General features: G+C 45.9%; 1 protein-coding gene across 13 annotated transcripts in view; it reads left to right on the top strand.

The window, feature by feature from the left end:
* PICALM (phosphatidylinositol binding clathrin assembly protein) overlaps window positions 1–25,372 on the top strand; it is a 160,821-nt gene extending 135,449 nt beyond the window's left edge. For 6 of the 13 annotated variants that reach the window (XM_063951359.1, XM_063951357.1, XM_063951355.1 and 3 more), the window contains 10 exons: window positions 4,658–4,741; window positions 5,639–5,749; window positions 6,680–6,811; window positions 6,894–6,924; window positions 7,172–7,271; window positions 8,313–8,336; window positions 17,761–17,823; window positions 19,239–19,343; window positions 22,314–22,416; window positions 24,400–25,372. In XM_063951359.1, coding sequence (XP_063807429.1) covers window positions 4,658–4,741; window positions 5,639–5,749; window positions 6,680–6,811; window positions 6,894–6,924; window positions 7,172–7,271; window positions 8,313–8,336; window positions 17,761–17,823; window positions 19,239–19,343; window positions 22,314–22,406 — 743 coding nt within the window. In that variant the 3' untranslated portion in view covers window positions 22,407–22,416; window positions 24,400–25,372. The remainder of the gene's footprint in view (window positions 1–4,657; window positions 4,742–5,638; window positions 5,750–6,679; window positions 6,812–6,893; window positions 6,925–7,171; window positions 7,272–8,312; window positions 8,337–17,760; window positions 17,824–19,238; window positions 19,344–22,313; window positions 22,417–24,399) is intronic. The other 7 variants (XM_063951364.1, XM_063951356.1, XM_063951361.1 and 4 more) reach the window with 3 other exon arrangements.
* The last annotated feature ends 202 nt before the right edge of the window (window positions 25,373–25,574 follow it).

The raw sequence follows: 25,574 nt of genomic DNA, 5'->3' as shown, positions 1-25,574 counted from the left end.
AGGACTGCTCGTCACAGGAATTCGGACTCTGTCCTGTATGATCCCAAGAAAATGGGGTGTCCTGCTACTAAGCAGACGATATCTTGCTGGGTCAGGTTCACTATCCAGCATGCGAATTCTACAGCAGGATTGCCGTGTCCTACGTCTGTCAAGGCCCACTCTACACGTTAGGTGGGGTCTTCCTGGGCGGCTGCCCGGGATGTCTCGGCATTACAACTTTGCCGAGCAGCAACTTGGTCTGAGTCGAACACGTTTGCTAAGTTCTACAAGTTCAATACTTTGGCCTCTGATGATCTGACGTTCAGTCCATCAGTTCTGCTGGAGCCTCCGCGCTCCCCCTCCCGTTCTGGGAGCTTTGGTACATCCCCATGGTACAAATATGGACCCCAGCATCCTCTAGGATGTAAGAGAAAATAGGATTTTGGTTACCAACCGGTAAATCCTTTTCTCGTAGTCCGTAGAGTTTGCTGGGCGCCCGCCTAGCGCTTCGTTTTCCTGCACTTGTTATCTGGTTCAGTACAACTTCGTTTTAGTTGAGTGCTGCATTGTTACTTGGTAAGTAATGTTTCAGCAGTTGCTGAGTTTTCAAGCTAAGTAAGCTTGATGTGCCTTGTATGTGTGAGCTGGTATGAATCTCGCCACTATCTGTGTTAAATCCTTCTCTCGAAGATGTCCGTCTCCTCGGGCACAGTTTCTAAACTGAGTCTGATAGGAGAGGCATAGAGGGAGGAGCCAGCCCACACTCTAAAACTCTTAAAGTGCCAATGGCTCCTGGTGGACCCGTCCATACCCCATGATACTAATATGGACCCCAGCATCCTCTACGGACTACGAGAAAAGGATTTACCGGTAGGTAACCAAAATCCTATTTATACATCACTGAGGCACAGTCACACTGTCACTAGTTCCCTTCCTGTTACCCAGAGACCAGTAACATCACTGAGGCACAGTCACACTGTCACTGGTTCCCTACCTGTTAGGCAGACACCAGTAACATCACTGAGGCACAGTCACACTGTCACTGGTTCCCTTCCTGTTACGCAGACACCAGTAACATCACTGAGGCACAGTCACACTGTCACTAACTCCTTTTAGATTAATAAACTGCATTGTCTTTGAAAGACTGCTTGCAATTTGTGCCTCAGTAAATGCCTCTCTGCTCAGTAGTGAAAGGTTGGATTCCGACATGGGGGTATATGCAATTCCGGACGAATTGCGTCTTTTTTTCGCCCGTTTTTAAATTCGACACAATTCGACCGTCGTATCCCGGCCGGCGGGTGCCGGAATCCGTCATATTCAATTAAAAACGGTTTTGACAGTCCCGCTGTCGAAAAACGGACCAATTGACGGATAAGTGTGTCCTGGATTCGACTTTTCGGACGGCACAAAAATGGTTTTAAAAACCCTAAAAAGAATTGCGTGGGGTCCCCCCTCCTCAGCATAACCAGCCTCGGGCTCTTTGAGCCGGTCCTGGTTGTAAAAATACGGGGGGGAAATTGACGGGATCCCCCGTATTTTTAGAACCAGCACCGGGCTCTGCGTCCGGTCCTGGTGCAAAAAATACGGGGGACAAAAAGCGGTGGGGTCCCCCATTTTTTTAACACCAGCACCGGGCTCCACTAGCTGGAGAGATAATGCCACAGCCGGGGGACACTTTTATACTGGGCCCTGCGGCCGTGGCATTAAATCCCCAACTAGTCACCCCTGGCCGGGGTACCCTGGAGGAGTGGGGACCCCTTAAATCAAGAGTCCCCCCCCCCCCCCCCCCCCACCCCTCCAGCCACCCAAGGGCCAGGGGTAAAGCCCGATGCTGTCTCCCCCCCCCCCCCCCCCCAAATCCATGGGCTGCGGATGGGGGGCTGATAGCCTTGTGTAAAATAGAAGAATATTGTGTTTTTTTTCAGAACTACAAGTCCCAGCAAGCCTCCCCCTACCCAAATAAAAACAGGACACGCACACCGTGAAAGTAAAACTTTATTACATACATGCCGACACACACATACTTACCATTGCGGGTTACCTCACCGCTGACCGCAAAGTTCCCACCATTGCAGATAATGGAGCTGCTGTGCGATGCGCTGTCTGACAGCTCAGACGCGCATAGCCAATCAGGAGAGTGCCACGACGTGGCGCTCCCTGATTGGCTGAAGGGACCCTCTGTGACAGGAGTCACGGGGGGTTTCAGCATTCAGGGAATTCAGTGCGTGGATCGGGTATGCGGTTTGTTTTTTTGCCAAGTACGTGGATTACAAAAAAAGAATAGGACACACTGGATTTAAGTGAGTATAATTTTATTTTCAGGTACCCCGGATTCTACTTGGAGACGTGGACAGTCGGCGTGTGAACATAAGGTAAGTGTGTCGGCATGTATGTAATAAAGTTGTACTTTCACGGTGTGCGTGTCCTGTTTTTCTTTGGGTATTTTTTTGCAGAAGAACTACAGGTACCAGCGGGCCCGTTTTACCCCCGCATGCTGGTATTTGTGGTTCTCCAAGTACCAGCTTGCAGGGGAGGCTTGCTGGGACTTGTAGTTCTGCTGCAAAAAAACAATATTCTTTTATTTGTCACAAGGCTATCAGCCCCCCATCCGCAGCCCATGGATGGGGGGGACAGCCTCGGGCTTCACCCCTGGCCCTTGGGTGGCTGGAGGGGGGGACCCCTTGATTTAAGGGGTACCCACTCTTCCAGGGTACCCTGGCCAGGGGTGACTAGTTAGTGATTTAAACCAGGGCCGCAGGGACCGATATAAAAGTGTCCCCCGGCTGTGGCATTATCTCTCTGACTAGTGGAGCCCGGTGCTGGTGTTAAAAATACGGGGGACCCCTACGTCTTTTGTCCCCCCGTATGTTTTGCACCAGGACCGGACGCAGAGCCCGGTGCTGGTTCTAAAAATACGGGGGATCCCCTGTCAATTTTCCCCACCGTATTTTTACAACCAGGACCGGCTCAAAGAGCCCGAGGCTGGTTATGCTTAGGAGGGGGGACCCCACGCATTTATTTTTCTGGATTTTAACCCATTCCCACCCCTTCCCACTGAAAACCATGCTCTCTATTTTAGTCTGTTAAAAAAAAATATTATTTTAAAAAATATATAAATAAAAGTTGTCCCCTAATAGACAAACCAAGTACATAATCCCTTATAATATAAATAGATATGCTATTAGCAATAATAAAAAAACACCAAAAAAACATGTTTTTTAATTTTTTTATTAGATTCCACAAGCAAAGTGAGGCGGAATGAAATTGACGAAATTACTGTCGAAAAGCACTGTTGTCGAATCGACATTCTTCAATTGAATATACTTTTGTCGAAAAGCTGCATTTTTACCATTGCAGACATGTCGAATTTGACAACTGTAGAACTTTAAAAAGTCGAATCTGAAAAGTCAGGTTTTTTTGTCAAAGTACTGTATTGCATTGTCGAATATTTTTTTTGTGTCGAAAATGCCCCGTTTTTCGATATTTGCGGCAATTCGACCACAATTGCATATACCCCATGGTCTGCCTCCCAATGTGTGTACATCATGCTGTACTCTCTGCCGTTCATGGCATTGCTGTATTTGTATAATTAAGATAATACCTTAGGCTCTTGGTACATCAGCACATTATCACCAGGGCCTGTATAACTGTAATAGTGTCACTGCATTGTGCCATCCTACCGTAGTACTATATCTCATGTGGTTAGTCCTAATTGTCTGCTGTGGTCAGTCTGTGGTGGGGGGTGGGGGTGGGGGGGGATACGGGGTATTGAGTTGTTACTCTGGCTCTTTGTAATGGGCACCCACGCGGGCAGTTGAATTGTTGTTGCATTCAGACGCGAGTGCCACCGGCGCACACAGTTCTTCTTGCAGCCTCCTGAGCTGGCAGGGGGAAATGCTGCAGGGCCGATGGGGGATGTTGCTAGCTACCTGCAGGAGCGCGCGTGTCATGGCTACACACTAGATGGTGTACCCAACGCGTCTCTCCGATTCACGGGATCGGCCGAAATATCGTCTTGTGTGTACCCAGATTCACAGTCCCACCCTCCCCTCCTCTCTCCTTTATGCTCCGCCTTTTGTCTGTGCCCCTCCCCCCGAGCTTCTTATGCTCATTCCAGAGTGGCCTTGACAAGAGAAGGATACAGGAGCACAGTGAGGGCCCAATACAGGGAGATCTGAGAACCCGTCTCTCCCATTTACCTTATATTCTATAGCGTCACACACTTTTAGCTTTGACGGACTCTTTTTAAGCGTGGAAAAGTTTCCTGTATTCTCTTTGTAATCTATAAATGTGAGTTACCACACACCGCCGTTCTACAGCAAGTGCTTCATATTAGCTAATGACACTGGGATGAACGCACGAAGCACTAGAAGTGGCAGCACTTAGTGTCATGTCATACTTGAAGCAATGTTTAAATGGAAAGGTTTTATCTGGATTATTGTCCCCCTCCCCTCCCCATCTTCAGACATTTTGTGCTGTGGGTGGATGTGATTTGTATCCGTATTATTAGGGAGCTGCACATCTGTAGTTTATGTTCCTGAGTTATGTTTGTGTAGTGTGCGATACGACATCATTGTAGCGTGAGTGAAGCTTTGTATGTAAGCTGCTGTGTGTGTGTGTGTGTGTGTGTGTGTGTGTATACATATAGTAACTCTTCTCCCTTTCTGACTTACATTAGCAGATTCTTTCTGTGGGCCCCAAGTCTATCACAATGCGTCTCATTTCCACGCTGAACCCTCTACCGTAGCCGGCCTATATGGAGGTAAGGTGACATTGGCCTAGGAAGAATATGCATACAGCTTTCCGTTAAATAGAATTCTATACATATACTCTAATGTGTTTTTTTCTGTGCGTTCTCTGTACAGTGATGCATGCCACATGTTATATAGGGCACCACGGTGTATTGCGGTTAGTAACATTCAGCCACTGAGCTATGGGAGAATGCCAGTGAGATTCTCCGCTTGGCAATGGTCGCCGTTCTCCTGATGTGTTTAATACTCTCCATTTGGCAGCGGTCGCCGTCCTCCTGATGTGTGAAGATCTTGAGACTATTCTCTGTTACAGTCTTGGCAGAGGTTCAGCCTAATGAATGCTGATTAATGGATTATGAGGAAAATAATACCCTGCATAAACATAAATATTTTTTGTTGTTCCTCACACAGAGCCGTTATTGCTCCAGCGACAGCTGTTAATGGATTATTATCACTAAAAAATGGAAGTTCTTCATAAACTTTCAAAGATGAACTTGACACATACATAAAGTATTACTGTATGCCGCTAGCGAGGATTACAGGGCAGGGATATTGATCTCCTGGTAAATGAAGTACAATATGTATCTTTTACCCACCCGCATAGTTAATAGGGGGAGTTTAAATGTGATCACACCACCGATCTCTCATCTAGATTCACGGGAGATTGCGGGGCGATATTCAAATGCCCCCACTTATTGTGCTGATTGCACCCATTATACTCCAGTTTAGGCGCGCAAAGCACTTAAACCCGACTAAAGTAATGGGCGCATTTCAGCTCACCACCCCCTTATCCTTAATTTGTATTGTTATTTACTCAGTCATCCAATAGGGGACACTGGAACCTGCAACACTGGGGTATAGATGGGTGGCTATAGGGAGCCAGCTGCTAACTCTTCTTTCTCTCATAGGGTTTACACCATCGCTAGCTGTTCAACCACAGACCTCTGGTGGCCTTAATGTTGACTTTGACTCTGTTTTTGGCAATAGATCCCCCACTAACTTAAATGTTGACTCTACTGGTAAGAACACAATTTTTAGTATTTAAAAAAAAAAATAGTTGTGAAAACCTTGTTACATTATTAAATAATTTGTGTTTAAGATGTCTACAATGCATCGTATTTAATGAGTAATGATTTAATTGTCAGTCCTTCAACACCAGCTTGTGTCATGATTGCGTCTGAGGGTGGTACAGCAACCATTATGTATCTGTCACTGAGGTCTGTACTGTGATAGTCGTTATATATTCTGTGAGTCTCCCGGTTTACAGTACATTTGGATCTGCCCTTGGCTAAGCAGTCACAATGCGGCAGCAAACATGATACAGGTTGAGTATCCCATATCCAAATATTCCTAAATACGGACATTTTTGAGTGCGATAGTGAAACCTTTGTTTTCTGATGGCTCAATGTACACAAACTTTGTTTAATACACAAAGTTATTAAAAATATTGTATTAAATGACACCCAGGCTGTGTGTATAAGGTGTACATGAAACATAAATGAATTGTGTGGATGTACACACGCTTTGTTTAATGCACAAAGTTATAAAAAAATATTGTCTAAAATGACCTTCAGGCTGTGTATATAAGGTGTATATGTAACATAAATGCATTCTGTGCTTATATTTAGGTCCCATCACCATGATATCTCATTATGGTATGCAGTTATTCCAAAATACGGAATAATCCCATATCCAAAATACCTCTGGTCCCAAGCATTTTGGATAAGGGATACTCAACCTGTATTGGCAAGCATCTATTGGGGGATGGGTGTGGACATCTCCTGCCAGTGTGCCCCCCCCCCCCCCTCACACCCAGGCCTATCCAAGCTCTTAACAACCCTGCATATATATTAGCGATAGTGCGGCGTGTTACCAGTTTCCTGTTACAGTATACTGTTATCACTGTATGATTGGTTACCTATTGAGTCTGATTTGTGTTTTCTTGTAAGGTTTTGAAGATATGGGCGGACTCCTCAAGCCGACTGTAGCTTCTCATAATCAGAGTCTTCCTTTATCCAACATCCCGCCCAACAAGCTGGTGTCAGATGACTTGGACTCCTCTCTGGCCAACCTTGTGGGCAGTGAGTATAACCAGAGATACTTACCGTCGTCTCCTCCCCAGGTGCTACATGCGGTACTCACCCATTTCTCTATTTCTCTTAGATCTGGGCATTGGCAATGGAACAGCAAAGAAGTGAGTGTCCTCAGTTCCCTATTGCTCACACCAGGGCTGGACCCTCCGTAGTGTGTGTGGAGTATTCATCCTCCACCTCCCCCAATGTCCTAACTGTCCTATCATGTAGGAGTTGATGAGATTGGTGTCGAGAATATTGTTTAAATCTGTGTGATCTCTGTAAATTTGTATTTTAATTTCTTTCGGAAATAGTACTTTTTGGATATATATAATTTTTTTTTAAATAGTTTCTAACATTTTATTTTAGTGATGTTCATTGGAGTCTGCCCGGGGAGAAGAAACTAACAGGAGGGACCAATTGGCAGCCGAAATCGGCCCCAACCACAACCTGGAACCCTGCCACTCTGGTAAGGAGCCATTTGTGTGTAGTGATCAGTTTTACTTTTTTTTATAACACTATCTTACTTAATTGTATTTGGGAGAAGCCATTTGCATCGATGTTCGTTACAAGCAGTCATGCATAGCCGCTTGCATCTGAGATTGACTGGCCATCCTGGTCAGGGTGTAATTGTGATCCCGTTTGCCTTCCTCTCACCGTCACTCGTGCAGCACAGATTGCTGCGGATAGAGCCTAGTGCAACACTGGTCCGCAGCTTTTGGTTCATCTGCAACTTTGTATGTGTGTAAAACTAATTTCTGTGCGATTAAAGTTGCAACCTGGCGTCTCTAGTACACTGTGATTGGTGGTTCCCTGTCTGAGATCCATGTATGCGCTTCACGCAGCGGCCCAGTTGCCGTATGGCATAGAGATGTAGGTGTCTGAGGACGCATCAGTAGATGACTGCTGAACGGTTATCATGATGACCTAGAAACATCAGTTATCCCATGGGGCTGATAAGGCCGTGTGTTAGTTTACAGGTTATGCATGAGTCGGGGTATGTAATTATCTTTGTGGCAGCCTGAAGCATACTATCCATGTAAGTAGCCAGTCACATCACGTAGTAGCCCAAGCTTCAGAACCTGTTTGTCTTATCCCAGTCGTTGGCAATCTTCCTTCCCCATGTCTGCATGCATGTAAAGCACTGATTAGGAATTTCTAGGATAAGGGGGTAAATGTATGAAGCGGTGATAAGAGTGGAGAAGTGAGCCAGTGGAGAAGTTACCTATGACAACCAATCCGCTGCTTTGTATAATTTTATAGTATGCAAATTATAAATGTTACTTCAATGCTGATTGGTTGCCATGGGCAACTTCTCCACTGGCTCACTTCTCCACTCTTATCACTGTTTCATACGTTTACCAGAGGGGCTCTTGTCGTTTTCACCCGGTCGCCCCATCCTTATTGCGAGCAGTGTGTTTGAGATGTAAACGTGTACTGCTGTAAGTTTGTGTTCTAATCTTGTGTTATTGCATTGTACAACTGTCCGTCCCGATGAACAATAAAACAGAATGGCATGCATTTCTCACCATACGTAAGTTGACATAAAACCAGCGCCTTTTATTTGTGGTTACAACTAAGCATGCGTTTATTAACCCCTGCTGCAGCGTGAGCTGGCACTAATCACTGGTTTGATTGATTGAACTCTTTCCCTGGTGTGCCCTGCATCTCCCTTCCTTCCACTAATGGCATGACGCGCTGGCGCCTGATTTCTCTCGCTTCTCCGAGCTTTGGGTGTGGAGCGGACTAATGAATGGTGGTGTGGCCTTTGGGAGACTGGTTCTTTGCCTTCAGCACAGCACTGCCTGCAAGTGTGTCAGAGAAGACGTTCTCCGCTGCAATCAGAACCTGTTCCTGCATGATGCCTCTGTCTCCTGTTACACACATTCTATTCTCATTGGAGAGTTTATACTTGTGTTTGACAAGCGTCAGGTTGTTTAGTATCACTTTGGTTTCCTGCATGCCCGTTTGTCCCCAGTTTTGAAGTGGGCGGGATTAGAACAGCTTGTAGCCAATCGAATAATCAGAATTTTCACAGCAGGAGGTGCAGTAAAAGGGGGGCGTCACTCAAGGTGACCGATCGACCGTTTGCCTTCATTTTCTAAACTGAAGTAGAAATATTAGTCTAATTGTAGAGTTGATTTGAGATTTGAAGAGTCCACTTCTGTGATTGAGGACAGGGCTGCATGTGACATGATGTGAGGAGGGGAATGGAGGCAGCAGGAAGCTACAGACAGAGTTATATAGTGGAAGGAGCAGGTTCCCCCAGCAGCACAGAGTATATCAGGAGGTGAGTGATATGCCAGTGAGGACAGGGCTGCATGTGACATTATGTGAGGAGGGGAATGGAGGCAGCAGGAGGTCACAGACAGTTATATACTGGAAGAAGCTCGGTTTCTCAGTAGCACAGAGTATATCAGGAGATAAATGATGTATTCTTGAGAACAGGGCTGCATGAGTGGAGGCAGCAGGAAGCCACAGACTGAGCTATGTAGCAGAGTCTCCCAGCAGCACAGATCATTTCAGGAGATGAGCTGTGTATTACAAGTAGTAGCATACAGTATAATTATCTTTTAATGTATGTGCTAGAGCATTTTTCAAGTTACATCAGGACTTTGTACCCTGCTGCTGGCCAGCTGTAGTGGAGCTACAAGTCCCAGCACGTTGAGCAGTATCTGTGACGTTCTCCTGTCCTGTTGCGGCAGATGATTTAATGTTTGACCGTTGTCTTTTCCTCGCTGTGACGGATGATCTGCAGCTGCAGCACAGACTTCCCCCGTCTCCTGAACACGTTGTCGTTTTATCTGCAGAAACCTTCCTAATGTGTCATCTGTATCTTTTTGCCAAGAGTGTCGCACACTCGGGTATATCTACTATCCATCGGCGTGTCAATGCAACGGCTTTAATAAACCAGCAATAGTGTTTAATGCTAAACAAGTCTGTCAGTCCAAGCCACTGTTGTGCAGTAGCTTTGACAAACCAACGGATATTACATATACCCCTGGGTGTGTTGCACGCTCGTACGCTGTGAGCTGTAAAAGCAGAAGAGTTACCCAGTTGCAGTACAAGTGGCAGTAATTAAACCCACTTTATGATTTGCCCATTTTCTTTCTTTTTTTGCTACCTATTTACCATCAGATACACCAATCCCCCTTCCCTCAATTTACCCCCACCTCCTCACTTTGTTGCACAGGACTCCCCGCAAAATTCCCACCCCTCAATTCACTGCATAATACTGTACTCTTAACTCTGTTGGTTTTCAGCGTAGAGGAATGTCAGTAGCAGCAGTCCCTATATACAGTTGTGCTCATAAGTTTACATACCCTAGCAGAATTTGTGATTTTCTGGTCATTTGTCAGAGAATATGAATGATCACTCGCACACTTTTCTTTCACTTATGGTTAGTGGTTGGGTAAAGCCATGTATTGTCAAACAACTGTTTACACTCTCTTTCTCTGACGTCCTAGTGGATGCTGGGGACTCCGTAAGGACCATGGGGGATAGCGGCTCCACAGGAGACTGGGCACAAAAGTAAAGCTTTAGAACTACCTGGTGTGCACTGGCTCCTCCCCCTATGACCCTCCTCCAAGCCTCAGTTAGATTTTTGTGCCCGAACGAGAAGGGTGCACACTAGGTGGCTCTCCTGAGCTGCTTAGTGAAAAGTTTAGTTTTAGGTTTTTTTATGTTCAGTGAGACCTGCTGGCAACAGGCTCACTGCATCGAGGGACTAAGGGGAGAAGAAGCGAACTCACCTGCGTGCAGAGTGGATTGGGCTTCTTAGGCTACTGGACATTGGCTCCAGAGGGACCGATCACAGGCCCAGCCATGGATAGGTCCCAGAGCCGCGCCGCCGGCCCCCTTACAGAGCCAGAAGAGGTCCGGAAAATCGGCGGCAGAAGACGTCCTGTCTTCAACAAGGTAGCGCACAGCACTGCAGCTGTGCGCCATTGCTCTCAGCACACTTCACACTCCGGTCACTGAGGGTGCAGGGCGCTGGGGGGGGCGCCCTGAGACGCAATAAAAACACCTTGGATGGCAAAAAATGCATCACATATAGCTCCTGGGCTATATGGATGAATTTAACCCCTGCCAGAATACACAGAAAAACGGGAGATAAGGCCGCCGAGAAGGGGGCGGAGCCTATCTCCTCAGCACACTGGCGCCATTTTCCCTCACAGCTCCGTTGGAGGGAAGCTCCCTGGCTCTCCCCTGCAGTCACTACACTACAGAAAGGGTTAAAAAAGAGAGGGGGGCACTAATTAGGCGCAGTATAAACAATACAGCAGCTATAAGGGGAAAAACACTTATATAAGGTTATCCCTGTATATATATAGCGCTCTGGTGTGTGCTGGCAAACTCTCCCTCTGTCTCCCCAAAGGGCTAGTGGGGTCCTGTCCTCTATCAGAGCATTCCCTGTGTGTGTGCTGTGTGTCGGTACGTTTGTGTCGACATGTATGAGGAGAAAAATGATGTGGAGACGGAGCAGATTGCCTGTAATAGTGATGTCACCCCCTAGGGGGTCGACACCTGAGTGGATGAACTGTTGGAAGGAATTACGTGACAGTGTCAGCTCTGTATAAAAGACAGTGGTTGACATGAGACAGCCGGCTACTCAGCTTGTGCCTGTCCAGACGTCTCATAGGCCGTCGGGGGCTCTAAAGCGCCCGTTACCTCAGATGGCAGATATAGACGCCGACACGGATACTGACTCCAGTGTCGACGGTGAAGAGACAAATGTGACTTCCAGTAGGGCCACACGTTACATGATTGAGGCAACGAAAAATGTTTTACACATTTCTGATAATACGAGTACCACCAAAAAGGGGTATTATGTTCGGTGAGGAAAAACTACCTGTAGTTTTCCTGAATCTGAGAAATTAAATGAGGTGTGTGATGATGCGTGGGTTTCCCCCGATAACAACTGATAATTTCTAAAATGTTATTGGCATTATATCCTTTCCCGCCAGAGGTTAGGGTGCGTTGGGAAACACCCCCTAGGGTGGATAAAGCGCTCACACGCTTGTAAGAACAAGGGCTCTACCCTCTCCTGAGATGGCCGCCCTTAAGGATCCTGCTGATAGAAAGCAGGAGGGTTTCCTAAAATGTATTTACACACATACTGGTGTTATACTGCGACCAGCAATCGCCTCAGCCTGGATGTGCAGTGCTGGGTTGGCGTGGTCGGATTCCCTGACTGAAAATATTGATACCCTAGATAGGGACAGTATATTATTGACTATAGAGCATTTAAAAGATGCATTTCTATATATGCATGATGCACAGCGGAATATTTGCCGACTGGCATCAAGTCTAAGTGCGTTGTCCATTTCTGCCAGTAGAGGGTTATGGACACGACAGTGGTCAGGTGATGCGGATTCCAAACGGCATTTGGAAGTATTGCCTTATTAAGGGGAGGAGTTATTTGGGGTCGGTCTTTCAGACCTGGTGGCCACGGCAACAGCTGGGAAATCCACGTTTGTACCCCAGGTCGCCTCTCAACATAAGAAGACGCCGTATTATCAGGCGCAGTCCTTTCGTGGGCAAGCGGGCAAAAGGTTCCTCATTTCTGCCCCGTGACAGAGGGAGAGGAAAAAGGCTGCAGAAATCAGCCAGTTCCCAGGAACAGAAGCCCTCTCCCGCCTCTGCCAAGCCCTCAGTATGACGCTGGGGCTTTACAAGCAGAATCAGGCACGGTGGGGGCCCGTCTCAATGAATTTCAGCGCGCAGTGGGCTCACTCGCAATTAGACCCCTGGATCCTTCAGGTGATATCTCAGGGGTACAAATTGGAATTCGAGACGTCTCCCCCTCGCCGTTTCCTAAAGTCGGCTTTACCGATGTCTCCCTCTGACAGGGAGGCAGTTTTGGAAGCCATTCACAAGCTGTATTCCCAGCAGGTGATAATCAAGGTACCCCTCCTGCAACAGGGAACGGGGTATTATTCCACACTGTTGTGGTACCGAAGCCGGACGGCTCGGTGAGACCGATTCTAAATCTAAAATCTTGAACACTTACATACGGAGGTTCAAATTCAAGATTGAGTCACTCAGAGCAGTGATTGCGAACCTGGAAGAACGGGACTACATGATGTCTCGGGACATCAAGGATGCTTACCTTCATGTCCCAATTTACCCTTCTCACCAAGGGTACCTCAGGTTTGTGGTACAGAACTGTCACTATCAGTTTCAGACGCTGCCGTATGGATGGTCCACGGCACCCCGGGTCTTTACCAAGGTAATGGCCGAAATGATGATACTCTTTCGAAGGAAGGGAATTTTAGTTATCCCTTACTTGGACGATTCCCTGATAAGGGTAAGATCCAGGGAACAGTTGGAGGTCGGTGTAGCACTATCTCAGGTAGTGTTGCGGCAGCACGATTGGATTCTCAATATTCCAAAATCGCAGCTGATTCCGACGACTCGTCTTCTGTTCCTAGGGATGATCCTGGACACAGTCCAGAAAAAGGTGTTTCTCCCGGAGGAGAAAGTCAGGGAGTTATCCGAGCTAGTCGGGAACCTCCTATAACCGAGCCAAGTCTCAGTACATCAATGAAAGGGTTCTGGGAAAAATGGTGGCTTCCTACGAAGCAATCCCATTCGGCAGATTCCACGCAAGAACTTTCCAGTGGGACCTGCTGGACAAATGGTCCGGGTCGCATCTTCAGATGCATCAGCGGATAACCCTGTCACCAAGCACAAGGGTGTCTCTCCTGTGGTGGTTGCAGAGTGCTCATCTTCTAGAGGGCCGCAGATTCGACATTCAGGACTGGGTCCTGGTGACCACGGATGCCAGCCTGCGAGGCTGGGGAGCAGTCACACAGGGAAGGAATTTCCAGAGCTTATGGTCAAGCCTGGAGACATCACTTCACATAAATATCCTGAAGCTAAGGGCCATTTACAATGCTCTAAGCTCAGCAAGACCTCTGCTTCAAGGTCACCCGGAGTTGATCCATTCGGACAACATCACGGCAGTCACCCACGTAAACAGACAGGGTGACACAAGAAGCAGGAGGGCAAGGCAGAAGCTGCAAGGATTCTTCGCTGGGCGGAAAATCATGGGATAGCACTGTCAGCAGTATTCATTCCGGGAGTGGACAACTGGGAAGCAGACTTCCTCAGCAGACACGACCCCCACCCGGGAGAGTGGGGACTTCACCCAGAAGTCTTCCACATGTTTATAAAACTCGACAAGTATTGCGCCAGGTCAAGGGACCCTCAGGCAATAGCTGTAGACGCTCTGGTAACACAGTGGGTGTACCAGTCATTGTATGTGTTCTCTCCCAAGGTACTGAGAATTATAAGATGGAGAGGAGTAAGCACTATATTCGTGGCTCCGGATTGGCCAAGAAGGACTTGGTAACCGGAACTTCAAGAGATGCTCACGGAGGATCCGTGGCCTCTACCTCTAAGAAGGGACCTGCTCCAGCAAGGACCCTGTCTGTTCCAAGACTTACCGCGGCTGCGTTTGACGGCATGGCGGTTGAACGCCGGATCCTGAAGGAGAAAGGCATTCCGGATGAAGTCATTCCTATCCTGATCAAAGCCAGGAAAGATATAACCGCAAAACATTATCACCGCATTTGGCGAAAATATGTTGCGTGGTGCGAGGCCAGTAAGGCCCCGACGGAGGAATTTTCAACTAGGTCGATTCCTACATTTCCTGCAAACAGGAGTGTCTATGGGCCTGAAATGGGGGTCCATTAAGGTTCAAATTTCGGCCCTGTCAATTTTCTTCCAAAAGAACTAGCTTCAGTCCCTGAAGTTCAGACGTTTCTGAAAGGGGTACTGTATATACAGCCTCCTTTTGTGCCTCCAGTGGCACCTTGGGATCTAAATGTAGTTTTCGGGTTCCAAAAGTCACATTGGTTTGAACCACTTAAATATGTGGAGTTAAAATATCTCACATGGAAAGTGGTCATGCTGTTGGCCCTGGCCTGGGCCAGGTGCGTGTCAGAATTGGCGGCTTTATCCTGTAAAAGCCCTTATCTGATTTTCCATTCGGACAGGGCGGAATTGAGGACTTGTCCTCAGTTTCTCCCTAAGGTGGTTTTCAGCGTTTCACCTGAATCAACCTATTGTGGTGCCTGCGGCTACTAGGGACTTGGAGGACTCCAAGTTGCTAGACGTTGTCAGGGCCCTGGAAATATAGGTTTCCAGGACGGCTGGAGTCAGAAAATCTGACTCGTTTATTCTGTATGCACCCAACAAGCTGGGTGCTCCTGCTTCTAAGCAGACTATTGCTCGTTGGATTTGTAGTACAATTCAGCTTGCACATTCTGTGGCAGGCCTGCCACAGCCAAAATCTGTAAAAGCCCATTCCACAAGGAAGGTGGGCTCATCTTGGGCGGCTGCCCGAGGGGTCTCGGCTTTACAACTTTGCCGAGCAGCTACTTGGTCAGGAGCAAATACGTTTGTAAAATTCTACAAATTTGATACCCTGGCTGAGGAGGACCTGGAGTTCTCTCAATTGGTGCTGCAGAGTCATCCGCACTCTCCCGCCCGTTTGGGAGCTTTGGTATAATCCCCATGGTCCTTACGGAGTCCCCAGCATCCACTAGGACGTCAGAGAAAATAAGAATTTACTTACCGATAATTCTATTTCTCGTAGTCCGTAGTGGATGCTGGGCGCCCATCCCAAGTGCGGATTGTCTGCAATACTGGTACATAGTTATTGTTACCAAAAAAAAAAAATCGGGTTATTGCTGTAGTGAGCCATCTTTTCTAGAGGCTCCTCTGTTATCATGCTGTTAACTGGGTTTAGATCACAAGTTATATGGTGTGATTGGTGTGGCTGGTATGAGTCTTACCCGGGATTCAAAATCCTTCCTTATTGTGTACGCTCGTCCGGGCACAGTATCCTAACTGAGGCTTGGAGGAGGGTCGTAGGGGGAGGAGCCAGTGCACACCAGGTAGTTCTAAAGCTTTACTTTTGTGCCCAGTCTCCTGCGGAGCCGCTATCCCCCATGGTCCTTACGGAGTCCCCAGCATCCACTACGGACTACGAGAAATAGAATTATCGGTAAGTAAATTCTTATTTTTAAATCATAATGACAACAGAAACTGCCCAAATGACCCTGATCAAAAGTTTACATACCCCAGTTCTTAATACCGTGTATTGCCCCCTTTAACATCAATGGCAGCTTGAAGTCTTTTGTGGTAGTTGTGGATGAGGCTCTTTATTTTCTCAGATGGTAAAGCTGCCCATTTTTCTTGGCAAAAAGCCTCCAGTTCCTGTAAATTCTTGGGCTGTCTTACATGAACTGCACGTTTGAGATCTCCCCAGAGTTGCTCGATGATATTGAGGTCAGGAGACTGAGATGGCCACTCCAGAACCTTCACTTTGTTCTGCTGTAGCCAATGACTGGTCGACTTGGCCTTGTGTTTTGGATCATTGTCATGTTGGAACGTCCACGTACGTCCCATGCGCAGCTTCCGGGTTGATGAGTGCAAATTTTCCTCCAGTATTTTCTGATAGCATGCTGCATTCATCTTGCCATCAATTTTGACCAAGTTTCCAGTGCCTTTGTAGCTCACACATTTCCAAAACATCAGCGATCCACCTCCGTGTTTCACAGTAGGAATGGTGTACCTTTCATCATAGGCCTTGTTGACTCCTCTCCAAATGCAACATTTATGGTTGTGGCCAAAAAGTTATATTTTGGTCTCATCACTCCAAATGACTTTGTTCCAGAAGTTTTGAGGCTTGTCTCTGTGCTGTTTGGAGTATTGTAAGCGGGATGCTTTGTGGCATTTGCGTAGTAATGGCTTTCTTCTGGCGACTCGACCATGCAGCCCATTTTTCTTCAGATGCCTCCTTATTGTGAATCTTGAAACAACCACACCACTTTTTTTCAGAGAGTCCTGTATTTCAGCTGAAGTTATTTTGTGGATTTTTCTTTGCATCCCGAACAATTTTCCTAGCAGTTGTGGCTGAAATTTTTGTTGGTCTACCTGACCGTGATTTGGTTTCCACAGAATCCCTCATTTTCCTCTTCTTAATTAGACTTTGAACACTGCTGATTGGCATTCTCAGTTGCTTGGATATCTCTTTATATTCCTTTCCTGTTTTATACAGTTCAATTACCTTTTTCCGCAGATCCTTTGACAATTCTTTTGCTTTCCCCATGACTCAGAATCCAGACACGTCAGTGCAGCACTGGATGGAAGATGCAAGGGTCTTTCAGGAGTCCAGAAACTCACTGACCTTTTATACACACACACTGATTACAAGCAAACAGATCACAGGTGAGGATGGTTACGTTTAGTAGCCATTCAAACTCGTTTGTGTCAACTTGTGTGCTTGTTATCAGGCCATTATCTCCAGGGTATGTAAACTTTTGATCAGGGTCATTTGGGTAGTTTCTGTTGTCATTATGATTTAAAAAGAGTAAACACCGTTGTTTGACAATAAATGGCTTCACCCAACCACTAACCATGAGTGAAAGAAAAGTTTGTGAGTTATCATTCATATTCTCTGACAAATGGCCAGAAAATCACAAATTCTGCTAGGGTATGTAAACTTATGAGCACAACTGTACTGAGGGACATATCTCCTCTATACACTGACTTTCTCCAGCAAATACAAATGTGACACAAGTCAGTAGGAACAAGTTGCTTGTGGGAAATGCCAGCTTATAGCCCGTCCTGGGAATCGCTGATGCAGCCCTTTCTGCCTGCCACTAATTGGTGATTGGGCTCCATGCTTTCTACACCGATGTAAGAAATAATCTACACCGTATTGATGCTGCTCGGGTGAAAGACGACAGCTTTATAATTTACTAGCAGACGATGCGCAACCAATCGCTGGATGGCGGCCTCTCCGGGGAGATCCATGTAACTCATTGCTTTGTTGCTTTGAATCACAGCCACACTTGCCAAACTGCATGGCCACAGTATAACGGTGTAAGGTAAAATAATACAGCAATATTGTGTTCTTCATCTCTGCACTTTTCTCATTGTAGCAGACCCCACCGATAATGGCATATCCAGCTACAACGCCCACAGGGATCTCTGCGTTTGGAATGGTAAGATGTGTTTAGTATGTTACACCCACGTGGTCCTAGTCCTGTCACTCTGCAGACCATGCGGGTGGGGTGAGGTGGCCCTGCCACACATTCCTTGCCGACAGATTCATAGAACCTACATATCCACTGAATTGTACTTTTATTATTTGGGTTCGGCCAAACCCAAGGTAGTCGACCACTTGTTTCCTGCGGTCTTAGTGTAGATCAGAGCTGGGCGGATGTTGTGAAACTACAAGTCCCAGTATACCCTCTCCCCGAACAGCCGGAGAGCCACAGGTTGGCCAGGCCTGGGGTAAATGATGCGGTAATCCTTCCATATAGCTGTACACCTGGGCATTTCCACCTGTCTGCTGTAGTAACCTGCTCGGAACTGGGTGATATAAGAATAAAGGGAACGGTGCCAACATTCGGGTTAGGCTGTGGGATGATTAGGGTTATTTTGCAGTTCCCTCCAAAAACCAGTGTGGTGCGAAACCTTTCGGCTCATGACCGCCCTCCCTGTGCCACCGTTCTAATGTGGCAAGCAACGTTCCGTTGTTGGAGCCCCAGAGAAAAGGCTGCACTTGGAGCTGTGGAAACATTGTATAAATATTATTACAAAATATAGTCCAACTCCAAAATGATTCTTTGTTCTCTGTATATTGTTGTTATTATTTCATATGTGAGAAATTCTGTATTTGCTACTAGTTATCAGACGGTCAAAATGACGGAACAATATAACTGTAACGTCCCCACCGGCGGCTGTGTGCACTCGAACAGAGCAACACGTGAATTGCTCTGTTGGGCGCCATCTAGTCACTGCCGACATGCAATATCCTTGAATTGGAGGTGAGGAGCAGCATTAGCCTTTTATTATTACGTACAATATGACATTACAGAGGCTTGAGGTGTAACAGTGCCTTTGGTGGCCATTGTTATGTGTGACGCTGATGGTGCCCACTGCAGTAAGTTTATGTGTACCTTCATTAGGCAGTGCCTGGGTGTGCGCTATATAGGCTTATACACCATATTACTGGGTTTTTATGGTCTAAGGGGCTGATTCAGTTGGTTTGGGCACCCGTGGCTCCCATATAAAGTGACGGGAGCTATTCAATTGTTTGCACAACCAGTGCCATGATGGTTGCTACAGCTGCATTCTCGCACCCACATGCATGGTGATTTAGCCACGTCGAACGGCTTCTCCCGTGCCCAGTGCTGGGGGTGCTGCAGCTAAGGCACATCCGGTATACGCGCCCAGCCCCAAAGCACTACTTTGCTCATCCTCAGGAGGGTGCGGGCAAAAATTCGCAATAACTGCAGTCTTGGAGCTGGATGGCAAAAGCAATTGAATAGCTTCCAGTTACTTAAAACTTGAATCTCCTCCTGAAAGTCTCAATCTTTTGGCTGTCATTAACTTTGTATATCCGTCCTTGTAGCCTACTCAGATGGGACCTGTACCAGTAATACCACAGCAAGCATTAATCTACAACCAGCCTGTTATGAGACCACCTAATCCTTTCGGCCCTGTATCAGGAGCACAGGTAAATTGGTTACAGCGGTGGACATTCCTTGGGATGACTTGTGTGATGCGCTATGAAGTGTTTAGTATACATGTGTGCAACCAAATAGGATATTGGTGGGGGGGTTGGGGGGCTGCAGGCATGACCTGAGCTATGTTGGGTGTATGTGTGTGTGTGTGTGTGTGTGTGTGTATCCTAAGAAGAGAACTTTTATTACCTGGCAGTGTAAAGTATCTCAGTCCGAACACTTCTGGGCACCCATCAACCGGTGGCATCTGGGAGTTTGGGCCTCCTTATACTTTGGCTAACAATCATGTAGTAGTTCAGTGTCAATCAATGGGGCAGATGTATTAACCTGGAGAAGGCATAAGGAAGTGATAAACCAGTGATATGTGCAAAGTGATAAGGGCACCAGCCAATTGGCTCCATTATGTAAATTAACAGTTAGGATCTGATTGGCTGGTGCCTTTATCACCTTGCACATATCACTGGTTTATCACTTCCTTATGCCTTCTCCAGGTTAATACATCTGTACCGTGTTCTGAGAAGGAACAATGCTCTTCTGTGCGCACAATACTTTCTGAGTGCGGAAACAAAGTACACGGCACCAATGTGGTATCACAGGATCCACCTCCCCTTCTCCTGGTGCCCCAAGGGTTTCACGCCTAGCATGCCCCAGCTATGTCCGTGCCTTCCAGGGAATGCATAGCCCATATTTTCCTGAGTATAAGTTCTCGTCATTGTAGGTGACAGGTGCACGCTCTCGTTTTAAATATATAAAGAAGTATAGGAACTTTTATATATGTTTGAAAAGATTGCCAAATAATCATAAATATTTTTATTTTTTTATTTTAGTCTTAATGGAACTAAAGATGACTGGTAGCTTCTTGAGAAGCCTTGTTTGGACTCGTTGTTGAAACGTGTTTGTTATCAGTCTAGTGGAGCACACAGCCAGCAGTGATACTCACTCCGTATACCATTCTATATCCCCTTCCCGTTCATAGAGAAAATGGTTTCCATGCTGGCCCCCTCATAGACTCTGTCATCCTGTGGGGTTTGCGGTGTGGGGACGGGGGCTCCTGCGTCTGTCAGCTGCAGCAGGATTGTCCCTGCTGTGAATGGAGAGAGACCAGGGAGCGCGGACACTGGATCTACTGTGTATTTAGCTCGGTGCTTCTCTCTATACAAATCCCTCGTTCAGACGTTATTGTAGATCCCAGTTGTTGCTGGCTTCTCGCCCATCGTCCATGATGCCAAGACAGGGAGCAGTCTAATCGTGTGCCAGTGGCTTTCGTCTGCTTCCCCCTTTAGTCACCCAACGTTTCATTTGCAGCTCTGACCCCTCAGTCTCTACAGTAAAGCTGCATAAGTGAGGATTTGGGTTACTTTCCCTAATGGACATGCATCTCCGCAGCTAAACGGGGGGCCCCAGTGTACAGTAATACAGAGGTTTCATCAGACACAGGCAGCCCATATTTATATAAATACAGGGAGGTTTTATATATTCTGCTAACTAAACCGTGTTTAGTGTAATTCCTGCATCCATTGTGTGTTGTCTCTTTACATATGATGCACTCTAGTGTATGAATGGATAGGGACACGCGTTAGGGCTGTCAGTCGGTCCCTGGGGTCTCAGAAGATGAATGTCGCAGGCTCTGGAGAGACAGAAATAGCTGTCGGCTCAGTCTTTGTTGGTTTCTCAGACATATCTATTTTTTTTTATTTATATAATTTTATTCTATAGATATATAGCTGTTGCGCTGCGTATAATTTGAATATTGTAGCTTGCTTTTTAATGGTAGAAATGTGTAGTTTGGTTCTTTGGCAATAAAAAAAATCTTTCAGTATTTTCTTAATGAATTGTGTCCGGTTAAGTGCGCCAAAAAATAGCCTTTTTTTAAATTTAAATTCGTTTTTCCACTGGCTTTTCCGTCGTTCTCTTTTGTCAGCGCCTTTCTGCAGGAAAGGGATGACGACGACGTATTGATCAGACGTTTCGTTTCATTTAATTTTTAAACTCTCCCCCACAACTCCCCTGTATTGAGGATAGGCTTACACTATGGGGTAAATTTACTAAGATGGGAGTTCTATTTAAGATGGGATGTTGCCCATAGCAACCAATCAGATTTCAGGTATTATCTTCTAGAAGGTGCTAGATAAATGAGAAGTAGAATCTGATTGGTTGCTATGGGCAACATCCCATCTTAGATAGAACTCCCATCTTATTAAATTTACCCCTATGTTTCCGTGTTCATACAGGACACGGAGTGATCAGTTAGCTATTGAATTCGCCCTGCCCTGCTTATTCAATTGCGGCCTGTTTTTAAGGAATTTTCGTCAATGCCCTTTAGCTTTTCTTTTTAGTGAAACATCATTGGTGAAAAAGGCCTCAATCGTCGAAAATTGCCCACATTTTCGCCGGCGAGAGAACTTGGATTCCCCAATCCACATGTTTTCCGCTCCTGCTGAGTTTTTCACCTAGGTGAAAAAACATCCCTGCTATTGAATATAGCGAATCCCCATTTGCCCTAAAAATAGCAAAGTACAGTTTTTTCGCCTAGGCAAAAAAATGGACCTAATTGAATACCCCCCACAGTGTTTTTCATGTGCACCACTCACCCCTGCATAGCGCTGGCAGCCATTCGTGTGAGATCCTGTATTCCTGGGAATTAATCATTCAACCAGTGACCTCCACTGTTCTGGATATAAAGGGCTTCTCAGCTGAATACTGATTTACCCCTCAATACGTGAGGGATTGATGCAGCTTAGAAACACCGATAGGATTAGCCGGCACTTTAATGAGATTTAGCGGAATGAAGCGTGCATGTGGGTGGGAGGAAGGAAAGCATTGCTGATATCTGGCTTCTTGTTCTTCTGCTTTGCTGTCAGTTTTCAAACTCTTCCACCGTTTTCTACTCAAAGAATCTCGTGATGTTTTCCATTTCCATCTGTCATTCTCAGACTGGCTTCTCTACCTCTCCTCTCACCCAGTTATCTGCAGCCTCCAGCCCATCCAGTCAGAGCCCTCACGGAGTGTCCGGGAAGGACCCTTATCCGTCGCTCTCTTTACAGGATTTCTTGTAGGACCATTTAGGTATAGTCGGATAAATCCGAGTAACACCGAAAGCTATTGTGCCAAAGCCGGAGCTATGGGAGCTGCTTACCTGTGATTTTATATATTGCTTCTATGCCTTAGACTTGTACTATCTAGCTGGACTCATGTTTATTATGTTGCTTTAACCACTTAACTGACTATTTTTCCCTTCAAAACCATTTATAGTTTTCTAAAAATGTTTTATTTAATACAGTTTAAAAAGTATTTTTACAAATATTGAAACATTGTTATGCACATCTGCAAAACGCATCTCCTCATCAAACTGCAAGACACATTGGTGGCTGCACGATGACATGATTTGGACATGCCAGTTAAGTGGTTAAACAACACTATTGGCAATATCCAATTATCCGCGCTCATTTGCCACGAGTAATTGCATCGCTGGGGGCTATCCAATTAGCCCCGGTAAGCCGGCGCGAGCCGCAACGTATCAGGGATTTTTTTCACCTGATTCAGGCAGGCAAAACAAAATCCCCCAAAACAACTCCATTTTCGGGCAAAAACGCGGCTGTTTCTAGCAAAAACACACAGGATCATAAGAATTTATTTTTTACGAGCGATCTAATTGGATAGCCTGTAAAACAAATAAAAATAATAATTCGGGAAAAATCACACAAAAAAACCCTGACTCTATTGCCCAATGTTTTATCGTGCCTAATTGGATACCCCACTTTGAATGAAACCAGAGCAAAAATATTCTGAGTAACCAGATTAAAAACAAAACCTTATGAAAGAGGCGGTTTTCTCGGTTAGGTAAGACACCCGTATAAATAGCCCTAAAAGTGCAGCCGTTTTACATTGATTTCACTGGCTGTTATAGAATTGCCAACCAAATGGACACCTTACCTGTGTATAGACAACTGGATGAAGTGTATATATAACAAAATAAACAAAATGGAGCTTTTACCTCATACATTTAGCTTTATGGCTCTCCAAACTTCCTGCTAACTTTGGGCAATGATCTGTGGAGAATTAATATTTGGAGGCCTTAATCTGGGACCAGAAGTCTTCTAAATACCCTATAGGTCTCCTCTCTTCCAAATGTATCTGGTCCCTGTAGCTGTATAACCACTCTGTAGGTAAACCTAGGCCTCTAGGTATTCTGGGCCTATCCTGTTTTTGTAAATCTAGAACAGGCCAGGCTAACCAGTGGCCATGCAGCTGTTGTTAAACTACAAGTCTCAGCATGCCCTGCCACAGTTTTGCTATTAGGGAATGCTAAACCTGTGGCAGGCCATGCTGGGATGTGTAGTTTCACAGCGGCTACAGAGCCACAGGTTGACCAGGTCTGGTATAGAACAAGTGATGCTGGGAAGTTATCGGAAAAACAAATTTAGCATTTTCTTTTCTTTCCTCCTATTACTTTCTTTTCTCCCTATACATTATTGCTTATTACTGGCTGCAATAATTTTTCTATGCTGCTTTTTGGGGGGTCTTTACGCTTCTCTTCCCGTTTCTGTAGGTCACGTTGTTCCTGAATAGCGCCGAGGTGCTGCTGTTTTTTGCATGCCTTCAAAATTGCAAATGGCACTACGAGCTTTTAAAGGGGAAGGAATAAAAAAAACATTGTTCCTGTAATGTGAGAGAGTATTGTCCAGGGTTTTGACTTAAAGTATCTGAAATGTGTTGGGGAGATATTTGTAGGGTCTCGCACCTGTGGATATCGCCTTCCCTGGTTTCTGAGCTCCGATTTTTTTTTTTTTTTGGTGGGGGGGATCTGCAGCCCGTGTTGTCTAGGATGGTTTGGAACTGCATGAAGACAGTTGTACCCACTAAGACAAATGGCGACTCCAGTTCGTCTTTGTGGTGGACGCACTGTCCTTAGCCAGTTCCCAACTCCAAGCAGCATGGTCTGGAGAACTCAGAACTCAAGACGTTGCATGCCTCAGCTGTGAGATCTGGATGGGTGGTCATTAAGGCGTTTCGCAGTGCGCTCTTAGTTATGTTCCCTCTGTCTTTCAGATGCAGTTCATGTAACCCAGCTGGACGGTAGCTCCCTTAGAGAAGGCTACGTAACAAATCCTTACTTCCAATCCAATTGAAGCTGCTGATGATAAGCTCTACACTTCCACGTGAATGGTACTAGATGGAGCGATGAGGCCGCCAGCTGTATGGAGCATCCCCATAGAAGACAAGTGTGAGGGGACAATCAGGTCTCCCATTCCTTAGAGTGGTGGGACTACAGTAGATTTCGGAGCGTGTACTGTATTTGGCTATGCTGTGTGAAGTGAATGGGGGTTACGCAAATACAGTCTCCCTGGGCACTACGTGGGAAGATGGAAATCCGCAGACCATCTCACGTTCCTTTCTCCAGATCTTTTCACCCGTAGACCGCAATCGAGGTTATCACTTTCTATTACCCCCGCCACATTTTTAAATATATATATTCAGTTTGCAGTAGACATTCCTTATATGTATTATTTGTATTTATTTATAATTATCATTACAATTAATGTATCACAACCTTATGAAATATGTATGGATGTATACAGGTTTTTACATTTTTTATTTTTTATTTTGAAGAAGTGATTCCATACTACGGTCTAAATATTTTAAGTAATGTCCGTATACCGCTTAGGGGGAGGAGACGGGTAATTCAGTAAGCCTGGGTCTTATTGAGCTGCGTCTAATGGACAATAAGATATAAGTTCCGTGCTGCTTTTATTCCTGATAATTCCGATAGTGAGACGTGTGCCTAGGATTCTGCAAAGGGGGGGCGGAGAATGGGGGTAACTGATTAGAGATGAGCACTACATTTTTCAATCTGAAAGTTAAGAAGAAATGTATTGCTTCAGGCTTGGTAGAATATCATTTTACATTTGAAATGTTAATTTGCCTTTTAAAAGAAAAGAAAAAAAAACGAGATAAAAATTAATGTGAGGAATTGCTTTCATTGTATAATTTCCTTTTTAAACCTGTGAGGTTTGGGGGGGGTCAGGGGGGGGGTCAGTGTTGAACACGTCATTGTGGGGAGGGGGGGCGGGTGGGATTATACTCACTAAGTGCCATAACATGTCATCCATATTGAGTTGCAGTATGGGGGGCGAGCCACGCCATCCTCCTTCCCGTCACGCTGTAGCCCATTGCTGACGCAGGGGATGACGACGACGGAGAGCAGCCCAGCCTTCCTATGGGAG

This window comes from Pseudophryne corroboree, chromosome 2, assembly GCF_028390025.1.
Source record: "Pseudophryne corroboree isolate aPseCor3 chromosome 2, aPseCor3.hap2, whole genome shotgun sequence".
NCBI lineage: Eukaryota > Metazoa > Chordata > Amphibia > Anura > Myobatrachidae > Pseudophryne > Pseudophryne corroboree.
The sequence above is the reverse complement of the archived record's forward strand: the minus strand, read 5'-3'. Positions and strand labels throughout refer to the sequence as shown.